Source organism: Gallinula chloropus (assembly GCF_964237585.1).
Source record: "Gallinula chloropus genome assembly, chromosome: 6".
Classification (NCBI taxonomy): Eukaryota; Metazoa; Chordata; class Aves; order Gruiformes; family Rallidae; genus Gallinula; species Gallinula chloropus.
In genome coordinates, this window is record NC_140091.1 from 1,437,716 (window position 1) to 1,459,710 (window position 21,995).

Here is a 21,995-nt window from a genome sequence, read left to right on the forward strand (position 1 = left end):
CAGTGGCTCTGGAGAGGGAACACAGCTCCTGGGTGGGCGTGAGATGGGAGATTTACTCCTCCCCAAGAGAAACACCCACCTGGGAGCAGGTTGCATGGCTGAGGCTCCCCGAGAGCTGGGGTGATGCTGCGGTGGGCACAGGGCTGGGAGGGCTGAAAGGGGCTTGGGTGGGGGTTTTGAGTCTAATGGGGGGATAGAGGTGGGGGGAGCCAGGCTCCTCTCAGCGCTGTGCTGGGTGCTGGGCAGGTCCTTGCTGCAGCCTGACCCACTGCCCAGGAGCACGATGCTGAAAGCCCAGCAGAGCCCCCCACATCTCCAGGGGTTTCCAAATTAAACTGACCCCATACAAAGCCTGAGGGACAAAGTAGCAAGTTACCCCCACCCCCCAGGGATGCTGCACAGCTGAAACTCATCCCCAGCCAGGCTACCAGCCACAGCTGATGATTTGTGTCTCCTGCTGACCTCGTTTGTCCAAGTCTCCATCATTTCAAGGGCCTCAATATTACCTGTGCCACTCAGAAAACTCCAGCATCCCCCCCCCCCAATTACCTGTAAGGTTGAACAAACTAAGAAAAACCCCAACAAATCCAACAAAAAAAACCAAAGCCAAACCCTCATGGTTTGGGAAAAGAGCTGAAAATGCCACGAATCCACCCAGCTGCCAGCTCAAAGGCATCATCACAGGCTCTGCCTCCCCTGGGGGCTGCTTGTGTTCCTGTCCCTGCTCTGATTTAGGGGTGTCGTCAAGCTCCAGAGCCAGAAGGAAGGAGATGGTTCCCTCCTCTGAGAGCTACTGGCCTTTCATGTTATCTCCACCAAAAAAACAACCCCCAAACTCCTCATTCATGAGTGGTAAAGGAATGGGGGGGAGCGAATGAGCCATCCTGGAGGAACCAGAGCGACGCGAAGCCCTCGGTGGCGACGCGTCAGAGGTGGCGGCTGAGAACCTCAAGCCAGGATTCATGTATCTCCATACATCTATGCCTTTGAATCCTCTGGGATTTAAAAACTAAAGGCAAAACCTGGGAGCTGAGGGATAGGAAGGGGTGTCTGGGGGGGTTCCTTACCTTGCCAGTGCTCAGGGCATGCGGTGCCGGGCCCCTCTGGCTGCTGCTGCGGCCGGGGCTGCCGAGCGCGGCGAGGAGCATCAGCAACTGTCAACGAGCCTGACCTAGATAGCAGCACCTCGAAAACCCCAGAGTTTCCAGTCTGAGTCAGTCCATGGGAAAACCCAGCCATCCCTTCAAGGACCAGCCCCAGCCAGGGGGGGGTGAGCTGGGGGTTTTTTGATAGGTTTTTAAATGCTGGTGGAGGATTTGGGGCCGTCCTGGTAACTTCGAGTCCATCCCAACTTGGGGGGGGTTTGGTTTTGGATGGTGATGTCAGCGTGTGGGAGGTGATGGGAACCCAGCAGAGGGGGGTCTGGGGTGGTGGGGAGGGGGGGGTGCCTACCTCCCTCAGGCATTTTCCTACCAACGCCAGGAGCCCACAGTGAAAACCTCCTCAAGGACTGAGGTTGGTTTTGGTGACCCCCACCCCTCAGTGTCTCCCCTCTGTCTCCCTGGGATGCTGCGAACCCCCAGAGCAAGGAGCAGAGAGGTGGCTCAGGGGGGCTTTCCCAGTGCTCCCCATCCCAGTAACTCCCAACCCCGCCTCCCCAACCCCTCCCTCCAGAGCTGGTGGCTTCCCTTTTCGCGTCGGTTGAAGAGTTAACCTCAATAACAGTGTTAACCTCATTAGACGCTGCAACCACAGGAAATACCACATTGCTGGCCCCAGAAAGCATTAGGAAACATCATTTCCAACCCCCCCTCCCCTCCTGGGGGGGCAAGGCAGACCCTTCCTCTGCCAGCTGGCCCCTGGCAATGCTGGGGTCTGGCTGGGCTGGGTGGGGGGGCTGTGAAAGGGGTGGGTGTGTGGAAGGAAGAGCACCCATCTGGCTGGGGGGGGGTGTGTGTGTGTGTATGGTCGTGGCATGGTGAGCAGGATGGGGGGGGGGGTTCGGGGGGAAACCCGGGTGTTACGGGTGTCTTTGGGGGGTGATGGAATGAGAGTGTTTGTGTTCACCTGCTGACAAGTGTTTCTAGGGGGTCTTTGCCCGCTGGGGTGGGGGAAGCAAGGCCCAAAGTGGGTCTGGGGGGATCCCAGCACCCTCGGTATGGGTGCTGGGACTGGGGGGAGGGTCACCTGCCTGCAGTGATGTAGCTGGGGCAGAGCAAGGACTGCTGGCTGGGACTGGCTGTGGGGCACACGTCTGGGGAGGGGGCTGCACATCTGGGGTGGAGGCCTTCACATCTGGGGGGGGAGCAGCCTTGCACGCCTGCACATCTGGAGCCAGGAGGCCCTGGCATCTGGACCCGGGGGTGGCACATCTGGAGCCGGGATGGCGCCCAGGACAAGCACATCTGGAGCCAGGGCAGCACGGAGAGGGGTGAACATCTGGAGCCAGCACGGCACATCTGGAGGACCCAACCAGCCTCAGTGCCTTCCCAGCCTGGGTGTCCCAGCCCCCCTGCCCCCCCCAGCTGCCCAGACCACCAGACTTTCCTGGTGTCCGATAAACTCCCAACGCTGTGCAGCCGTGCTGAGCAGTGACTTGGATCCCATCCCAGCCAGGAGGGGAGCAGGATGAACCCCCTTCCTGCCCCCCCAGCTTGCTCCTCCCTGTGCTCCCAAAGCCCAGTTGCTTCAGCCCTGCTGGGAAGCAGGTTGTAGTGTCCGGGGTCCCTTGGGGGGATCTTTCTGCCTTGCGTACATCTTCCTTCCAGCCTGGTGCCCAGGTTTTGCTGCTGTGCAGGGACTCCTTCCAGCACGGCGTGGCACGGCATGGCATGGCATGGCATGGTACGGCATGGCATGGTACGGCATGGCATGGCACAGCACAGCACGGCATGGCATGACACAGCATGGCATGGCACGGCATGGCATGGCATGGCACGGCATGGCACAGCACAGCACAGCACGGCATGGCATGACACAGCATGGCATGGCACGGCACGGCACGGCATGGCATGGCATGGCATGGCATGGCATGGCATGGCATGGCATGACACAGCATGGCATGGCATGGCATGGCATGGCACAGCACGGCACGGCATGGCATGGCATGGCATGACACAGCATGGCATGGCACGGCATGGCATGACATGGCACAGCACAGCATGGCATAGCATGACATGGCACAGCATGGCAGAGCATGGCATGGCATGGCATGGCATGGCACAGCATGGCATGGCATGACACAGCATGGCATGGCACGGCATGGCATGACATGACATGGCACAGCACAGCATGGCATAGCATGACATGGCACAGCATGGCAGAGCATGGCATGGCATGGCATAGGATGACATGGCTTGGCACAGCATGGCTTGGCACAGCATGGCATGGCATGGCATAGCATGACATGGCTTGGCACAGCGTGGCATGGCACAGCGTGGCACAGCATGGCAAGACATGGCACAGCATGGCATGGCATGGCTTGGCACAGCGTGGCATGGCACAGCATGGCTCAGCACACTTCTCCCAGTGCTCCCCAGCAAGCTGCCTCCAGCCTTTCCCTGGGGCCCCCAGTGCTCCCCAGCCAAACACCCACCCAGCCCACCATCCCCACCCCATGCTCACCGCAGCCAGCCTGGGGCTGGGGGCAGCTGCCCCCTTACCTCCCGTCCCTTTCTCCTGACCCCCAGCCCGCCTCAGTGGCACTGACCACTTGTGCCCCTTCTCCCCCCTGCCCCCCAGCCCCAGCAGCACCCCGGGTTCGGGGGGCACCCTCTGGCCCTGAACCCGAGCGGCTGAGGAGCTGCACAGGCCCCACGGCGCCTCTGCTCTAACGCGACTTCCCCAGGCCGCACGGCCGCCCCCGCGCCGGCGATTGCATCTCGCTGAGACTTCCTCACCGGCTGCTGGGCCCTGCCGTGCCCCAGCCCCCCACCCACCACCAGCTCTGGGTGCTGCAGGATCCTGCCACCCCCTCTGTGCCCCACCAAGCACCTCCCTGCTCTCATCCCACGGGGGTACCGGGCTGGGGAGCCCCTTCCCGCCCCTCCCCGGGATGTGTGTGTCACCCCTGTCACCCTCACTGGGGCACCAGGCAGAAACTTCTGGCTGAGCTGGTGGCCAAAGGGGATGGAGATTAAGTGGGATTAAGTCGGGGTTTGTTATCTTTGGTGGGCTGGAGGCTCCGCAGTGAGTCAGAGGCTCAGCTCAGCAGGAAGGAAAGGTCGGGCCAGAACAGGCCCGGCTGCCAAAAGGGAGGCCCTTGGGTCATACCCAGCGCTGGGCTTGGCATGGGGGACAGGGAGGGCTACAGGGACATGGGGGATATGGGGACACGGAGAACATGGGGGACACAAGGGACATGGTGGGTACAGGGGACATGGGGGATATGGGGACACGGAGAACATGGGGGACACAAGGGTCATGGTGGGTACAGGGGACTTGGGGGATATGGGGACACGGAGAACATGGGGGACACAAGGGACATGGTGGGTACAGGGGACTTGGGGGATATGGGGACACGGGGGATTCAGGGACATGGGGGATACGGGGGCACAGTGGATACAGGAGGACATGAGGGACACGAGATACGGTGATGTGGAAGATACAGGGGCACAGGGGACATGGGGGATACAGGGGCACAGTGGATACAAGGGATGAGGGACACGAGAGATATGGGGACGTGGAAGATACAGGGGCACAGGGGACACAGGGGACATGGGGGACACAAGGGACACAGTGGATACAGGGGACATGAGGGACACGGGGAAATGGGGGATACAGGGGACATTGGGGACACAACTGTCCCAGGAGTGTGCTCCTGTGCACGTGCCCCCCTCAGCACGCTGACACCGCCCCTCCCAACCCCATTCACCAAGAGCCTCCAAAGAGTCAACCTCAAAACCTACGTGGTGGCATTTGTGCCATGGCTGCTGCCCCTGGGGGGCTTCCCCACACCCCCACGGGGTCCCCAGCAGGTCTGTCCATCCCCGTGGGGTCACCGGTGCTGCCGGGGGATGGATGTGCCGGCGGGAGGGCAGGCCTGGGGGTCGGAGTCGGGGCCGTTTGCGTCAGTCCCACTGGGATCAGGCCCCTCTCTGCTGCCGGAGGAGGAAATATTCCCGGGCCCAGGATGGACAGGGCTTAGCAGGGCAACAAGGAAGGTGGGACAATGAGGGAGCTTTTCAGGTTGTGGTTTTTGGCTGGGCTAAAAGGACATCCTGGGGAGGGGAAAGGTGCTCGCGGGCTCTAAGGTCGGTGTGTCCTTCCCACACCCTGTGCTGGGGAACGGCCCCAGCTGCTCCCACGTCCCGTCGCTGGAGTAGGGCAGCAGTGGGGACACGGCTTGGGAAGGGGAGGAAGGAGAGCTTGCTTCCCTGTGGGAGGGAAGGGGGTGCAGGGGCACGCCGGGGCGTGCAGCAGCTCAAAGGGGGGCTGCACCCCCTGTTTGGTGCTGGAGGCTGCGGGGGCTGGCTGTGCCCATGTGGGGCTGGCTGTGGCAGGGAGACATTTGGGGTTCAAGCTCTCAAAAAGGGGTCGTCCCACTGCAAACACCGATGGGCAGCAAGCCCCCCACAGCTGCCATACCTCCTCCCACCACGAAGCACCCCAAAGTGCTGCAGCCACTGAGCTGAGGCTCATCCCAACCTCCCCCTAGCACCCAGCTTGTGAGACCCCACACTCAATACACCCCCTGGCACCCCACTCGTTGCCCCATCACCCACGCTGCCCATGTGCAGTCCCCAGCTCCCCCCACCCAGGAGGCTGCAGCACACGGACCCCCCGGCTTCCCACCACCCCACATCTGCCCCCCTGGGGATCCCCCCTGCCCTGGCACAGCCCCAGCCCCACAGCAGCCAGCATCACCAGAGGAGAACCGCCGTGCTGGGTGGGAGCAGCGGGCTCCCTGGCCGCGGGCGGGACGCGTGGGCGATGGGAAGCGGGTCCCAGCGCGGTGCCAGCGCCGGGCGGACACGTTGGCGCTGGTGTCCCAGCTGATGTAACCTACCGGGAGGTGTTGGGTTGGGTTGGGTTGGGTTGGGTTAGGTGGTTTTTTTTTGTTCCAGGCGCCTTATTTTGGGGTTTTTCCACTCAGCCCAGCGTGGCCCGGAGGGAAGATTTCATCTGGGAAGGGGAAAGGCCCCGTGCCAGGCTCGGGCGTGCGGGGTCAGGCGAGGGCAGCCTGCTGAGGGGTGCTGGGCACCCGGATGCACTGGTGACAGTGTGGGTCTGCAGGGGGAGAGGGACCCCCCCCCGGGACCCCCACCCCCGGAGGGATCCTCCCTCCACCCCATCCCCCTGCCTGTAAAAGAGCTCGAGCTGCAGCACATTCAGGGTACGTGTCCCCTTGTCATGAGGCAGCCCCCCCACCCGATGCCATGCCCCAGAGCCCCCCCCCGTGTCCCCCCCCATGCCAGGCCCCTGTGCGGTGCCCCCATTTCAGCCCCCACACTCTCACCCCGTACGTAACCCCATATTCCTGGTCCCAGCGATGCCCCTCTGTGCCCTGCCCCCCCTCCTTGTGTTCTGCCCCCCCCGCCAGACCCTGCCCAACGCTCTGCCCCCCCCATGCCAAACCCCGGGCAATGAATCTCCCATGACCCCCCCCCCCCATGCCAGACCCCCGTGCGATGCCCCCTGTGTCTCCCCCCCCGCCGTGCCGTAACCCCCCCGTGCCCCCCCCCCGTGCCCTATTTCTCCCCCGCGCCCCCCCCCCAGTGCCGTACCCCCCCCCGTGCCCTATTTCCCCCCGTGGCCCCCCGGTGCCGTGCCCCCTCCCCCGTGCCGTATTCCCCTCCCTGTCCCCCCCCCCCCGGTGCCGTTTCCCTCCCCCAGTGCCGCCCCCCGTGCCGTGCCCCTCTCCCCCTGCCGTGCCCCCCCCTCCCGGTGCCGTTTCCCCCCCGTGCCGCCCCCCAGCACCGTTCCCGCCGGGCCGTACCCCCCCCCGTGCCCTATTTCCCCCCCGTGCCGTGCCCCCCCCGGTGCCGTGCCCCCTCCCCCGTGCCGTATTCCCCCCCCGTCCCCCCCCCAGTGCCGTACCACCTCGTGCCGTGCCCCCCCCGGTGCCGTGCCCCCCCCCCCCGTGACCTATTCCCGTGCCGTGCTCCCCCCACCCCGTACCGCCCCCCCGGTGCCATTTCCCCCCCGTGCCGCCCCCCAGCACCGTTCCCACCGGGCCCTATCCCCCCCCAGGCCGTATCTCCCCCCCCGTGCCGCCCCCCCCGGTGCCGTCTCCCTCCCCCAGTGCCGCCCCCTGTGCCGTGCCCCCCCCTCGATGCCGTTCCCCCTCGTCCCGCCCCCCAGCACCGTTCCCACCGGGCCGTATCCCCCCCCAGGGCGTATCTCCCCCCCCTCGTGCTCCCCCCCGGTGCCGTCTCCCTCCCCCCGTGCCGCCCCCTGTGCCGTGCTCCCCCCCCCGATGCCGTTCCCCCCCGTGCCGCCCCCCAGCACCGTTCCCACCGGGCCGTATCCCCCCCCGGCCGTATCTCCCCCCCCGTGCCGCCCCCCCCGGTGCCGTTTCCCCCCCGTCGCGCCCCCCAGCACCGTTCCCACCGAGCCGTATCCCCCCCAGCCCGTATCTCCCCCCCGTGCCGTCCCCCCCGCTGCCGTTTCCCCCTCGTGCTCCCCCCCCCGGTGCCGTTTCCCCCCCCCGCGTCCCGCTCTCCCCGTCCCGCCCCCCCCGTCCCGCCCCGCCCGCGCCGCTCCCTCGGCCCCGCCCCCCGCGGCCCCGCCCGGCGCGGCGCGGCCCCGCCCCCGCAGCCATGTCGTCGTCGGCAGCGGCGCGCAGACGCCCGTTGGCCGGGGCCGAGGGGGGAGCCCCCGCGGGAGCCCCCGCGCCCGGCGATGCGGAGCGGGGCATGGCGGCGCCGGGCCTCACGCTCTGCCTCAAGCTGCTGGCCGCGGCCTTCTACGGGCTCAGCTCCTTCCTCATCGTCGTCGTCAACAAGAGCGTCCTCACCACCTACGGGTACGGCCTGCTCGCGGCACCCCGCGGCTGCCCCCACCCCCACCCCCCGGCGGGACCCCCGCACCCCTCCGGTGGCACCCGGGTTGTGCCCCCCACTCCCCCTGGGCTTGTGCCCCCCCCTCCCCTTATCCCCCTCCCGGCTGTGCCCCCCCACCCCGGGGCTGCCCCCCCTTCACCCCCGGCGGGATCCCCCGCACCCCTCTGGTGGGACCTGGGTTGTGCCCCCCACTCCCCCCGGGCTTGTGCCCCCCACTCCCCCCGGGGTTGTGCCCCCCCCTCTCATCACCCCACCCCCGGCTGTGCCCCCCCAGGGGCTGCCCCCCCTTCACCCCCGGCGGGACCCCCCGCACCCCTCCGGTGGCACCCGGGTTGTGCCCCCCACTCCCTCTGGGGTTGTGCCCCCCCCCTCTCTTACCTCCCCCCCCGGCTGTGCCCCCCTCGGGGCTCCCCCCCCTTCACCCCCGGCGGGACCCCCCGCACCCCTCTGGTGGCACCCGGGTTGTGCCCTCCACTCCCCCCGGGGTTGTGCCTCCCCCTCTTATCCCCCCACCCCCGGCTGTGCCCCCCCCGGGGCTGCCCCCCCCCTTTACCCCCGGAGGGACCCCCCGCACTCCTCCGGTGGGCCCCGGGGTTGTGCCCCCCACTCCCCCCGGGGTTGTGCCCCCCACCTTCGGGCTTGTGCCCCCCCACTCCCCCCGGGCTTGTGCCCCCCCACTCCCCCCGGGCTTGTGGCCCCCTCCCCACTCCGGCCGTGCCCTACCCGGGCTGTGCGCCCCCCCATCCCCCCAGCTTGGGTGCTGCGCCAGCCGGACCCCCCACCCGAGGGTCCGGTACCCCTGGGCATCCCCCCCTCACCCCAGCAGCGGGGCTGCCCCCCCCGCCTCCCCCCCGCCCCGCAGCCCTCTCTGCACCGCCCCCCCGCACGCCTCCCCCCATGCACACCCCTCCATCCCCCCCCGCTCCCTGCGGACCCCCCTCTCCCCCCGGCAGCGCGGAGCACGGCCGGCGCCCCGTGTCCCAACCGCCCCCCGGCTCCCCGGGCTGGGCATCCCGGCTCCCCCCCCCCCGGGGCTCCTCCGCTGTGCGGGCTGGGGGGGCGCGGGGGGTGTCCTGTCCCCCCCCTGCTCACCCACACGGGAGCCCCGCTGATGTCTGCTCTCTGCCCGCAGGTTCCCCTCCTCGCTGTGCGTGGGGCTGGGACAGGTGAGTGGGGTCCCCCCTTTCTTTCCTTCCCCCCCCCCCCCAGACCCCCCACCCCTGCCGGGGGGCCGTGGGCTGACCCCGCTCTCTTGCAGATGCTGGCCACGGTGGCGGTGCTCTGGGCGGGCAAGGCGCTGCGGGTGGTCAAGTTCCCCGACCTCGACAGGCACGTTCCCCGGCGGGTAAGACCCCTGCCCCGGCCCCCCTGCCCCGGGCAGCCGGCCCCCCTGCCCGGGCACCCGGCCCCCCTGCCCCGGCCCCCCTGCCCGGGCACCCGGCCCCCCTGCCCTGGCCCCCCTGCCCGGGCACCCGGCTCCCCTTGCCCCGGCTCCCCAGCCCCTTGCCCGGCTCCCCTTGCCCCGGCTCCCCAGCCCCTTGCCCGGCTCCCCTTGCCCCGGCTCCCCAGCCCCTTGCCCGGCTCCCCTGCCCCGGCTCCCCAGCCCGGGGAACCAGCCCCCTGCCTGGATTCCCTGCCCAGTTACCCAGCCCCCTGCCCAGCTTCCCGGCCTCAGCACCCAGCCCCCTGCCCAGCTACCCAGCCTGGGCACCCAGCCCCCTGCCCAGCTACCCAGCCTGGGCACCCAGCCCCCTGCCCAGCTACCCAGCCTGGGCACCCAGCCCCCTGCCCAGCTACCCAGCCTGGGCACCCAGCCCCCTGCCCAGCTACCCAGCCCGGGCACCCAGCCCCCTGCCCATCTTCCTGGCCTCGGCACCCAGCCCCCTGCCCATCTTCCTGGCCTCGGCACCCAGCCCCTTGCCCATCTTCCTGCCCTCGGCACCCAGCCCCCTGCCCAGCTTCCCAGCCCCCTGCCTGGGTGCTCAGCCCTGGTGCTGGGCAGGGTGCCGGTGCTCAGTGCCCCAGGGCCATGTGGCCACGGTGGAGGAGCTGGGACACGTGTGACTGCTGATGGTGTGGGGTGGAAATAGTTTGATGCCTGTTTATAAAGGGGAGGGGGCTGCTGGGGGGCTCCTGGGTCACTCATGTGTCCCGTTGTCCCTCTTGTGGTTTTCCAGACGTTCCCTCTACCTCTCCTGTATTTCGGGAACCAGATCACAGGACTGTTCAGCACCAAGAAACTGAAGTATGGGCGGCTTGTTTTGGTGGTGGGGAGGTCTTTGTGGGGAAGGGGCGGGGGTCTGGTGTCTGCGGGGAGCTGCTGCCCAGCCCTGTGGCTTTGGGGTGACCCGGTGATGCTGTTCTTCCTCTGTCCCCGCGGTGTAGATCCACGGGAGGGATGTGGGGGAGGGTTTGGGGGCTGCCCCCAGGACCCCCACCCCAAAGGGGCTCTAACATCTGTGATGGTGCTTTTTGGGGGGGTGGGAGTGCTGCTGCCTCTGTACGGGCTGCGTGGGGCAGCTCTGCTCTGCAGAGCCCCTACCCCAGCGCCTCGGGGTGACCCCCGTTCACCCCCCGACCCTTCCCCTCGCAGCCTGCCCATGTTCACCGTCCTGAGGAGGTTCTCCATCCTCTTCACCATGTTCGCCGAAGGATTCCTGCTCAAGTGAGTCCCCCAGACCCACCCCTTCCCCCCACCCCCGGGACGCACCCCAGTTCGAGACGGGCAGAGGTGTGGGGAGGGCTCACTGAGGCTCTGCGTGCCCCAGAGCTGTGTGTGGCAAGGGGTGGGGGGTGTTTTGGGGGTGAGGGTGGGTGCAGGCAGTGGGTACGGAGTGCAGTGCCCCTGTGGCATTTCGGGGTGCCCTGCCCCATCCCCACGTGCCTGGAAGGAGCTGGGCAGGGGGAGGATGGCCACGCTCTGTCTCTGCCTGTGGCGCAGTGTGGGTTTGGAGGTGCAGGGTGTTGTGCCCCTCCACCCCAGAGATACCCCCTCCCCTCCAAAACCACTGGTGACACCCTTTGGTCCTTCCCCCTGCCATGATGCCACATACCCATCTCCACCCCTCCTCCTGCCCCAGGCAGAGCTGTAGCACCCTGACAACCTTCCCCACCTCAGGGCCAAATCGTGGTGGTGGGGTTTATATAACAAACCCACAGATAATTGTCCAGATACCGGTGTAAAAGCACCTTGCTGTGGTGTGGGTGGGTGTCCCTGGGGTGTGACAGCCCTGTCCTGCTCCTCTCCCTGCAGGAAGAAGTTCTCCTGGGGCGTGCAGATGACGGTGCTCGCCATGATCCTGGGCGCGTTCGTGGCTGCCAGGTGAGCTCTGGGTGCTGCCCGTGCCCCTGGGGCTCAGCCAGCCCGGCTGGTGATGCTGAGGAGGGTGGTACAGCCTGTGGCAGGGGGGTTGGAGCTCTCTGATCCTCGGGGTCCCTTCCAAACCGGACCAGGCTGGGATCCCAAGAAGCCAGAGGTGTAAATGCTGGCTGCTTGTATCCCCTTGGACGTGCTCCCTAGTAGGGAGGAAACATTCTCCCCCCTCAGATCCCATCCCCTCCTCGTGTGGGTAGCTTTTCCTGGCCACTCAGAAGGGAGAAGGGAGCTCACAATCACAGAACCACAGGGTTTGGAAGGGACCCCCAGAGCCCATGGGGTCCAACCCCCTGCCCAAGCAGGGTCCCTAGGACAGGTCAGGGCTGGAATCTCTCCAGAGAAGGAGACTCCACACCCCCTGGGCAGCCTGTCCCAGTGCATTACTGGGTGCACAGCTCAGAGCTCTAATCTGTCCTCCTTCCCCTTCCCAGTGCTGATCTGGCATTTGACCTGGAGGGGTATATTTTTATCCTCATTAACGACGCCTTAACAGCTGCAAACGGTGCCTACGTGAAGCAGAAGCTGGACTCAAAGGTGGGCTGACCTTTGGGGTGGCTCAGTGTGCTGGCAGGGGGTGGCAGAGATGGGACAGGAGGTTCTCCTGGTGCTCCCCCATCCCTTTCCCCAAAATCCCCCTTCCCCATCCAGAAGGATTTCCAGTGCCCCTGGGCTTCTCCCAGTGCCCGGCTTTCCAGTGCCCCTGGGCTTCTCCCAGTGCCCCTGGGCTTCTCCCAGTGCCTGGCTTTCCAGTGCCCCTGGGCTTCTCCCAGTGCCCCTGGGCTTCTCCCAGTGCCTGGCTTTCCAGTGCCCCTGGGCTTCTCCCAGTGCCTGGCTTTCCAGTGCCCCTGGGCTTCTCCCAGTGCCCCTGGGCTTCTCCCAGTGCCTGGCTTTCCAGTACCCCATGGTTTCTCCCAGTGCCCCTGGGCTTCTCCCAGTGCCTGGCTTTCCAGTGCCCCTGGGCTTCTCCCAGTGCCCCTGGGCTTCTCCCATTGCCTGGCTTTCCAGTACCCCATGGTTTCTCCCAGTGCCCCTGGGCTTCTCCCAGTGCCTGGCTTTCCAGTGCCCCTGGGCTTCTCCCAGTGCCTGGCTTTCCAGTGCCCCTGGGCTTCTCCCAGTGCCCCTGGGCTTCTCCCAGTGCCTGGCTTTCCAGTGCCCCTGGGTTTCTCCCAGTGCCCCATGGTTTCTCCCAGTGCCTGGCTTTCCAGTGCCCCTGGGCTTCTGGTGCTGGCCAACACCATGCTCCTGTGCCAGTTACCGTGGTCCCTTGTGGCTGCATTTGGATTGATGGTGGGTGTAAATCCCAGTGTGAGCTCGTTCCCTCAGGCTGTTCTCTACACATACATAGACAGACAAGCACATATATTTATATATATATTAAAAACCATGTATATTTCTATACAAAAAGCCCCCCCAACCCTCCTGTCTCTGAGCCCCCTGCCTGGGTTCCGCTCCCCAGACCCGAGTGTCAGTATAAATAACACTTTCCACTCCTGTTTGGGAGCAACTTCAATATTACAGAGGTTTATTTCCCCCTTTTTTCCCAATTCTTTTCTCCCTAGGAGCTGGGCAAGTACGGGCTGCTGTATTACAATGCTCTCTTCATGATCCTTCCCACCTTGACCATCGCCTACTTCACCGGGGATGCGCAGAAGGTAGGATGCCTGTCCCCCCCAAAAAACAAATCCCTGGTGGTTTTGTGCCCCTCAGGGCTCTGGAAAACGCTTTGCTGTTTGTTTTAAATGTGCTTGTTCTGTTGCTTGGCCTTAGGGAGAAGGGGAGCCCTGTAGTTCCTCCTCCTCACCCCCTTTGCAAACGGGCTCCGTGCCGGAGTAGGGAGTCGCTGTGGGTCTGACGTTGGGCTTTGAACCCCCAGGTTTGCCCCATCTCAGGATGGTTTTGTAACACTTGAGGAATGGGGAAGTGTCAGAGCAGTCAGAGAAGGCAAATATTGCTTTAAAACATGATTTTTTTAGCATAGATGGGTTTCTGCAGCCCCCTTGCCTGCTCGCTGGGGCTGGCACTGCTTGGAACCACTCCAGAGAGCAGCTGGGCTGTGCTGCCTCAGTTTACCTGTGGCTCTGCGTGCTAGAACCATGGACTGGGAGGGACTGGGAGGGACCCCAGGGGTCCCAGAGCTCCAACCCCCTGCCACAGGCAGGGACACCAACCTCCAGGCCTGGAGCTACACAAGGTTGCCCAGGGCCCCAGCCAACCTGGCCTTGAACACCCCCAGGGATGGGGCACCCACCCCCTCTCTGGGCAGCCCCTTCCAGCCCCTCACCACTCTCTCTGCAAAGAACTCCCACTGCTGTACTAACAATGAGTACTACTGGTACTTTACACATGTGTTTATGTAGACTACTAGTGCTCTATAAACACTGGAAGCTGTTAGTAGTTAGTGTTAGTAGTTAGTGTTAGTAGTTAGTGTTAGTAGTTAGTGTTAGTAGTTAGTGTTAGTAGTTAGTGTTAGTAGTTAGTGTTAGTAGTTAGTGTTAGTAGTTAGTGTTAGTAGTTAGTGTTAGTAGTTAGTGTTAGTAGTTAGTGTTAGTAGTTAGTGTTAGTAGTTAGTGTTAGTAGTTAGTGTTAGTAGTTAGTGTTAGTAGTTAGTGTTAGTAGTTAGTGTTAGTAGTTAGTGTTAGTAGTTAGTGTTAGTAGTTAGTGTTAGTAGTTAGTGTTAGTAGTTAGTGTTAGTAGTTAGTGTTAGTAGTTAGTGTTAGTAGTTAGTGTTAGTGTCTTCTATGTGTCTTCATGCACCTCTGTGTATTCACACACCTATTTCTGGGGGGGTTGGACCCCCTGATCTCTTGAGGTCCCTTCCAACCCCTGTGGTTTGGGATTCTGAGGCTCCTTAGCATCCTCACACGTGGTTGTGTGCAGCCCCTGGCTCTCTGCACCCAGAGCCCTCTCTTTACTCACCAGCATGACCATTCACCCATGGGCAGGGGAAGTGAACACTGGAGGTGTTAGCCCCCTCCCCAGACCCCCATGGGTGGCTGCTGTGGGTGCTGGAGACCCCCATTTGTGTCCCCCAGCCCCTGATGACTTTATTCCTCGTTAGGAGCATTAATCCTGGCAGTGTGGCCCTGCTGAGGAGCTGTGGTTAGCAGAGGGGGAGTGTTGGGGTGCAGGCAGCTCAGACTCAGCTCAGGGGGGTGTATTTGGGGATAAACTGCCTGTTTGTGAGCAGGAGCTGGAGCAGAGGGCTGCTCTGTGCCACACTGGGCAGCCTCTGTTCAGCCAGCAGAGAAACTGCCTATTTTTGATGGTTTTTTCCTACTTTTTCCTCTCTTTTTCCCCCCTGAATGAAGCTCTTTCTCCTGGCTGAGCTGGGGCTGCTGGCACAGACAAAGCCAGGCTCTGTTGGAGCTGCTGCCAGGAAGCTCCCTGCCTGCAGCCCCATGAAAACCCCTCTTGTGCTGAGCAGGGTGGGGGGCTGCAGGGGGGTGGGGGGCTCCAGCAGGGAGGGGGGGGTGTGGTGAAGCCTCCCACCCCTCTCCTGGGTGTGTTCCAGTGTGTGGGGTTCCTTACCAGGCTCCAGCAGTAACGGTGTGTGGCTGTGCTCTTTGGGGAGGGGTTGGAGGGGGTGAGGACAGCAAGGGGAGGGGACACACAACCCTGGCAGTGAGAAGCATTTCCGGAGGCCTGGAGGGACCCTCCTCTGTGTCTGTCTGTCCTGGCACCTTCCTGTCCTCTCCACACCCTCCTGGGGGGCTGTGAGATGCCCTGAGCCTGCTCTGCTCCTGCTGAGCTCCAGCCTCTCTGGGCACAGGGATGCTCCTGACCCTCCCCAGTCCAACCCAGTCTCTCTTGTGCCAGACCCAGCACTCCCAGAATGGCCCTGCCAGCACTGAGCGGTGGGAAGGACCCCCCCACAGTGGGAAGGACCCCCCAAACCACAGCTCCAGACCTCACACAGCTTCTTTACCCCCAGGGCACGTCCATGGTCACCCCACAGACCACCAGCACCCCAGGGCTGCTCTGTGGGGCTGCTTCCAGGCTGGGTGGCCATGGTGTGGCCAGGGGGGCTGCTGCTGCTCTCCCCCAATCCCTGGGGCAAGGGGGCTGCTGTTCCCTCTGCTGAGCAGGGGGAGGTTGGGTCTGACTGATGTCCCCATCCTGGTGGGCAGCACCCACCTCCTGGTCCCCATCCTGCTGCCAGAGCGTTGTCCTTGGAGCCCATCACCCCCAAACCTGCCACTGGAGCATCACCCCAACCAAAACAAGTGAAAACCCAACAACCACCTGATCCCTGCCCCCTGCCCCCCTCCATCAGCACCATCCCCAGGGGCTGAACCCCTAAACCACTGCTGGAGTCTTGTGGTTTGCTCTGCTCACCCCCAGCTTTTTCCTGAGCCCCCCCAGAACTTCCTAAATCAACCCAGGAACCCTTTGCTCCCTTTTGGGCATCAGAAGCCCAGAGAGCTGTCAGGGTGGGGGGTGGCAGCAGGGTGCTCTGGCTGGAGGTCCCTCCCTGCAAGCCCCAGGGGAGGGGGGGATGCACAGAGTGTGGGTGCCTGTGGGGCTCTTGGGGTGGTGATTCCAGACAACAACTGTTTGGGAAATGCCTTCCCTGGTTACTCCTCCTTGTAGGGATGTTACTCGGTGGTGTAAGTGTGTCTCTGGGTGCTGCTGGGGGGTGTGATGCTGCCACAGGCAGCCCCTGGGTACCATTTTTGGGCTGGTTTGTTTTACTGATTTCCCTGCTGGGATGTGAAAGCTGAAGTTGGGGGTTTGTCTCTTGTCTCACCACCAACGGCCACGTTTCCTCTTCCTCCTCCTCCTCTTCCTCCTCCTCCTCTGAGGCCTGTGGGGTGTGTTTCTTGCAGGCAATGGAGTACCAGGGCTGGGCAGACACACTCTTCATCCTCCAGTTCATGCTGTCCTGCGTGATGGGGTAAGGACAGAGGGGGCTGCTCTGGGTGGGTGGGGGTGGGGGGTGTCCCACAGAGTCGTGTCCTGCTGGCCTGAGCTGTTCTGTGCTAAAAAATCCCTGGGGTTTCATCTTCTAGTCAGTGTTTCTGAGAGCTGGGGCAGGTGGAAATGATTTCCCACCCCACTGAAGCCAAAGACAACGGTGCTGAGCCAAATCCTGCCCCAGGAGAGAGGGGATGGGCTGAGTGGTGACACAGGACACGTGTCCTGGAGCCTGACCTGGGCTCTCTGTGTGTCCTGGAGCCTGACCTGGGCTCTCTGTGTGTCCTGGAGCCTGACCTGGGCTCTCTGTGTGTCCTCTGTGTCCTGGAGCCTGACCTGGGCTCTCTGTGTGTCCTCTGTGTCCTGGAGCCTGACCTGGGCTCTCTGTGTGTCCTCTGTGTCCTGGAGCCTGACCTGGGCTCCCTGTGTGTCCTGGAGCCTGACCTGGGCTCCCTGTGTGTCCTGTGTGTCCTGGAGCCTGACCTGGGCTCTCTGTGTGTCCTGTGTGTCCTGGAGCCTGACCTGGGCTCTCTGTGTCCTGCAGGTTTATTTTGATGTACTCCACAGTGCTCTGCACTCAGTACAACTCTGCTCTGACAACTACAATAGTTGGCTGCATTAAGGTGAGTGGACTGCTGAGCTGGGGGGGTGGGGGGGTGGATCTGGCTGTGCTTGGTGCTGTGGCTCTTCTCCAGCTCTGCCTGGCTCAGGTCGTCTCACAGCTCCCAGGAGGGTGCTGGTGCCTTGTGGGGTTCACTCTGTGAGCATCCTCAAGGCACCCACAGCATCCCTGCATCCTGCTTCTGCTGCCCCAGCACCACATGTCCCCTGGCTCTGCAGCCCAGGAAGCGCTGGCTGGTGGCTCTGGGGCTCCTGCTGGGCCTGATTTGGGGCTGATTTGGGCCATTCATCATTTTTTGCTGCTGCTGGGAGTAGAGAGATGCCTGGGGTGTGTTTGCTTCCCCGGGGCTGATGATGGGCACAACACCCAGGAAGAGCTGTGATCCCCTGGGTCACCCCATCCCAGGGACCCCCTTGCAGGAATTGGGGTGCTGTGGGATGCTCGCTCAGGGCTTTGGTACCCAGGGCTGGTGTGCAGCTGGGATGGGGGGAGCCTCACAGCCCAGTGGCTGCAGCATCCTGCTGAGTCCAGGCTGTGGTGTGGGAGCATTTCTGGCAGCTCCCAACCCTCCCAGTGCCAAGTCAGCGTTGCCACCCCTCTGCCCTTTCACCCTGTCCCCATTTCCACGTCACTTTAACACCCAGTGTGTTTCCCTGCCCTGAGCTCTGCAGACAGTTACACTCTTGTTCCTCAACTCTTCTTCCTCCACAGAATATTTTAATAACCTATATTGGGATGTTTTTTGGAGGAGACTATATTTTTACATGGACTAACTTCATTGGTCTCAATATCAGGTAAGAAGGGCTGGGTGCTCGTGGGTTTGGGGTGTGGTTTGCAGGGGGGATCGTGGAGCTGTGATGGTTCAGCTGGGGAAAGGCTGCTGCTGAAACAGCCACCCAAAGAACCCCTGGGATTGGTATTGGTGCTGAGCAGGATCATAGAATCCTAGAATGGTCTGGGTTGGAAGGGACCCCAAGGGTCCCAGAGCTCCAACCCCCTGCCACAGGCAGGGACACCAACCTCCAGGCCTGGAGCTACACAAGGTTGCCCAGGGCCCCAGCCAACCTGGCCTTGAACACCCCCAGGGATGGGGCACCCACCCCCTCTCTGGGCAGCCCCTTCCAGCCCCTCACCACTCTCTCTGCAAACAACTTCCCCCCAATCTCTCCTCTCCCCCTTCCCTCCTCCAGCTTCACTCCAGCCCCCTTGTCCTGCCAGTCTCTGCCCTTTAACAAGCCGATTCCCCTCTGGAATTGGGGGGGCTCCCAGACACTCAGGGGGGTGTAAAGCCAGGGAATGCACCAGTGTTCCATGTGCTGGGGTGGTTTCAAGGCATGAGCCTGGGATGTGGAGCTGCTCTCAGAGTCTGATGTCCAAATCCTCTTGCTGAGGGAGCAGAAGACGTGTTGTTGGGTTTGGGGGTCCCGTATCCCGGTCCAGAGGGGTCTGTCCTGCTGTGCTGGGACGATCTCCCTGCTCTGCCCATCCCCTGGTGATGGAGCGAGCCGTGGGGCTGGGATTAACCCAAACCATCAGGTTGAGGAGGAAAACAGCTTTTTCTCCTGCACTGGGCGCTTGCAGCAGCTCCTGGCTGTTGCTGCACCCACAGCTCTGACTGTTCTTTAGCAGCTGGTGGCTGTATCACCCCAGGGCTGCTCTGTACAGCTCATAAACTTCCTGGTGTCAAGGGCAGCGTCTCCAGGTGCTGGCCACAGGTTTGTGTCGTGCTTGGTGCCAGCCAGGAGCGTGGCAGGAGCCACAGCTCCCACCTGTGGTGTCTGATTGTCACCCCAACCCTGTTCTGCAGTATTGCTGGGAGCCTGGTGTATTCCTACATCACCTTCACAGAGGAGCAACTGAGCAAGCAGTCGGACGCCGGCAGCAAGCTGGATAGCAAAGGGAAGAGCTCGGTGTGACCAGGGAAGTGCTGCTTTCTTCGTATTTTTCCCTTCTTTTTTGGTTTTTTTTCCCCCCTTCCCTCCCCTCCTGGAAGCAGCTGGTGTGGGCTGAGCGACAGGCAGAGCGTGGGGAGGGGGCTGCCTGCCCTGGAGACACCGGCGACGCTCCGAGTTCGCACGGCGGAGATCCGCTGCCTTTGCCAATCCCTGGGAAGATGATGGACTGCACGGTGGAGGACACACCTAATTAAGGCTGATTGGGAGGAACTAATGGGTTTCTAATCACGCTGTGATTTGGCAGGAGAGACTGGCACACCTGGTGCACGTGGCTGAGGCTGGTGCTGGCTCCCAGCACCCTGAGCATCCCTGGCTCTGTAGCAGCACCCAGGTGCTGGGTGCAGCTGGGGCTGGGGGCTGGCTCTGCTCTGTGCCTCTCCCCCAGCCCCTCCGGCTGGGAAGGGGCAGGATGCAGCCCTGAGGGGCAGGAGGGAGGGGAGCCACGGTGCTGCAGCCCCCGTGGGGTGAGTGCTGGGGGGTCTCCCAGCAGTGCTGCTGCCCCTTTGCTGGGTGCTCAGTGCTCCAGCCTTGCATCTGTCCCTGGGGCTGGGGGCTGGGTGCTGCTCCCCTGCTCCCAGCACCGGCTTTGCCCTCCTTGGTTTCTTCACCCTTCTCCTTCCCTCCTGAAGGAGCTTTGACAAGGCTCAGGGATGTTCCTGAGCTGAAGCTTTTACCCACCACCCCGAGCTCCTTGGGGGCAGCAGCCCCCCCCCTCTGCCCACCCCACCCTCAGCATCCCTTGGGTGGGGAGGGCTCCTGGCCACGCTGGGCTGGCCCCGGCGTGGGGACCCTCCTGGGGCACTTTGGATCCGACAGGGAGTAGCTACGGGGCTCTCAGGAGAGCTGATGTCTCACCAGCTCTGCAGAGCCGCCTCCTCCAGCCCAAAAATCTCATCCCCATAGCACAGGCTGCCAGTTCCCCCATCCCCCCCAGCCTGGAAGAGGCCCGTGGTGTTTTGGCCAGGGGGTGGGCAAAGCACCAGCACCCCGGCTCCATCCGAGCCCCGGTTCCTGGGGGTGTTGGCTGGGGCCAGTCTGGCATCTCAGCTCTGAGACCCATTAAGCAAATGGGTTTTTAATGAGTCTGGGGGTGTGCTCTGGTTTTGAGGGTCACCTGAGCACAGCACCTCTTTCTAGGCCTCTCCTTGGCTTGTCTTTTGGGTTAAAAAAGAATTGTTTTATAACTTTGGTTAAAGATTTGGTAAAACTTGTATTTCAGAGGGGTTTAGTGTACACCCCCCTTGGGGGCAGCAGGAGGGGAGCAGCAGGGAGCAGGGGTTGTTCCTGAGGGGTTGGTGTGGCTACTCGTGGTGTAAGGCACGTGTGGTGTCTGATGTGTGGGGGGAGCAGGTCTGGGGTGGGGGGGGGGGGGGCTGCTATAACTCCCCCATCCCTGGTGTTGCTTCCAGCAAAACCCTGGATGTGACACTGGCTGCCTGAGCTGCTCGTTGTAGGGAAGGGGGAGGAAGCCCCCAGCCCCAGGTGGGGTTACTGGTCCAGCTTCCAGCTGCCATCACCTCCCTCCACCAGCACCCTGTCCCCTGGTGCTGCAGAGCCCCAGCCCTGCTGAAGGGAGCTGGCACCCAGCTCACGCCACGTTGGCTCCTGCGACGTCGATTGTGTCACAGGTTTGGATTATTACTGATATTTTTTTAAAAATCCTGGAATCTACTGGTTAGATTTACTGGCCAAACTGGGCCCTGGCCCTGAAGCTTACTGGGTCTGGGCCTGGGGCTGTGCTGGGCTCTGGCTGCCCCACGTATGCTGGGGAAGCAAATGGTATTTTCTATGCTGTTAATTGACTAAAATCTTTTCTACCTGGACTCTTGTTTGGTGACTAAAGGGGGAACCTGGTACCTGCCTGGGTGGGGGGCAGCTCTGTGGGGCAGGAGAGCAGGGTGGGATGGGATGTGCCTCTGGATCTTTGTACTGGCTTCCACCAAACCCCTGCCCTTCCCTCCTCTGCCCCCCCCTTTGCTTGGGCATTCCATGACTCCCTGGCCTTCCCTTCTCTACCCCCCCCCCGCCCCCCCTTTGCTTGGGCATTCCATAACCCCAGGAGGATGAAGGCTGAAGGAGGGAGGGAGCTGCTGAGGGTGGTTAAGGGGGGGTGCAGGCCTAGGGTGCTGTGCCTGGATGGTGGGTGGACCTTCTGGGTGTCCTTTGGGACACAGGGAGGAATGGGGGGGTGTGAGGGGGAGGCTTGAGGCTTTTCAGCTTTAAATCCTCTTGGGAGGGAAAGATCCTAATGAGGAAGGGGGGGAGAAACCACCCCACGACCCACCCCACCTCCCCACCTCCCTGGGTGTTGCTAAACTCAGGCCCCAGCAAGGAGCTGCCACAGTGGCTGTGTCACACCCCATGAGGTGCTTCCAGCACCCATGGGTGCTCTGTGAGGTGACAGTGGACCCAGTGCTGTTCCCAGAGGGGGACTGAGACCCCCCTTTCCCCCAGGGATTGAAGTGAAATAACCCTGCAGCTCCCCAGGCTGGGCAGGAGCCACCAGGTGTGGGGAGGGGGATGAACCAGACCCAGGTTTGGTTGGGAAAGGGGGTTTGTATCTGCAGCAAGGGTGTCACTGCTCCACCCTACCACCTCCTCCAAGGGCTCAGGGAGCAGAAACAACTCCTCTTGCTGCTGCTTTGCTCAAGAACACACTCAGGAATGGGTTTGTGCAGACAGAATGTTTATAAAAATACTTTAATAAGCTTTTCCAGAGTTGCAGAGAGGGAGCAGGGCTGCAGGAAGGGAAGGGGGAACAGTGCAAAGTCACTACGGCTGGAAAGGGTAGGGAACGAGTTTGGAAACAGCCTGTGTGTCTATCTGGGGAGTAGGTTTGCTTTTTAATACCATGTTTAAGCCTGTTGGAAGCCCAGCAAGGAGTGATGCTGGTGAACCAGCTTCTCCTTTGAGACTTAAAGCTCTTCCTGAGCCCCCCTCCAGCTGAGCCCTTCACCCCAGCGCGCGGACAAACCATCCCCCAGTGTCTTACCATCTTTCTGCTGCAGCTTGGAAACACCTTTTCCCAACCCTTCCTGTGCTGCAGGGCTTCTTAAATGAAATCAAGGTTACTCTAGCTCACTTTTAAATAGCTTTAGTAGTAGTGCAATGACTTATCAAGTTAT

The 21,995-nt window shown here is 62.8% G+C and overlaps 1 protein-coding gene across 1 annotated transcript; it reads left to right on the plus strand.

The window, feature by feature from the left end:
- Nucleotides 1–7,760: 7,760 nt before the first annotated feature.
- Nucleotides 7,761–19,326, plus strand: SLC35D1 (solute carrier family 35 member D1; the record flags this gene model as incomplete). The annotated part of the gene is made up of 12 exons (XM_084266014.1): nucleotides 7,761–7,966; nucleotides 9,136–9,169; nucleotides 9,262–9,348; nucleotides 10,181–10,248; nucleotides 10,597–10,668; nucleotides 11,257–11,325; nucleotides 11,811–11,913; nucleotides 12,939–13,031; nucleotides 16,206–16,273; nucleotides 16,838–16,916; nucleotides 17,627–17,709; nucleotides 18,723–19,326. The coding sequence occupies 12 exons, from the start codon at nucleotides 7,761–7,763 to the stop codon at nucleotides 18,829–18,831; spliced, it is 1,071 nt and encodes a 356-aa protein (XP_084122140.1). The 3' UTR covers nucleotides 18,832–19,326.
- Between the last annotated feature and the right edge of the window lie 2,669 nt (nucleotides 19,327–21,995).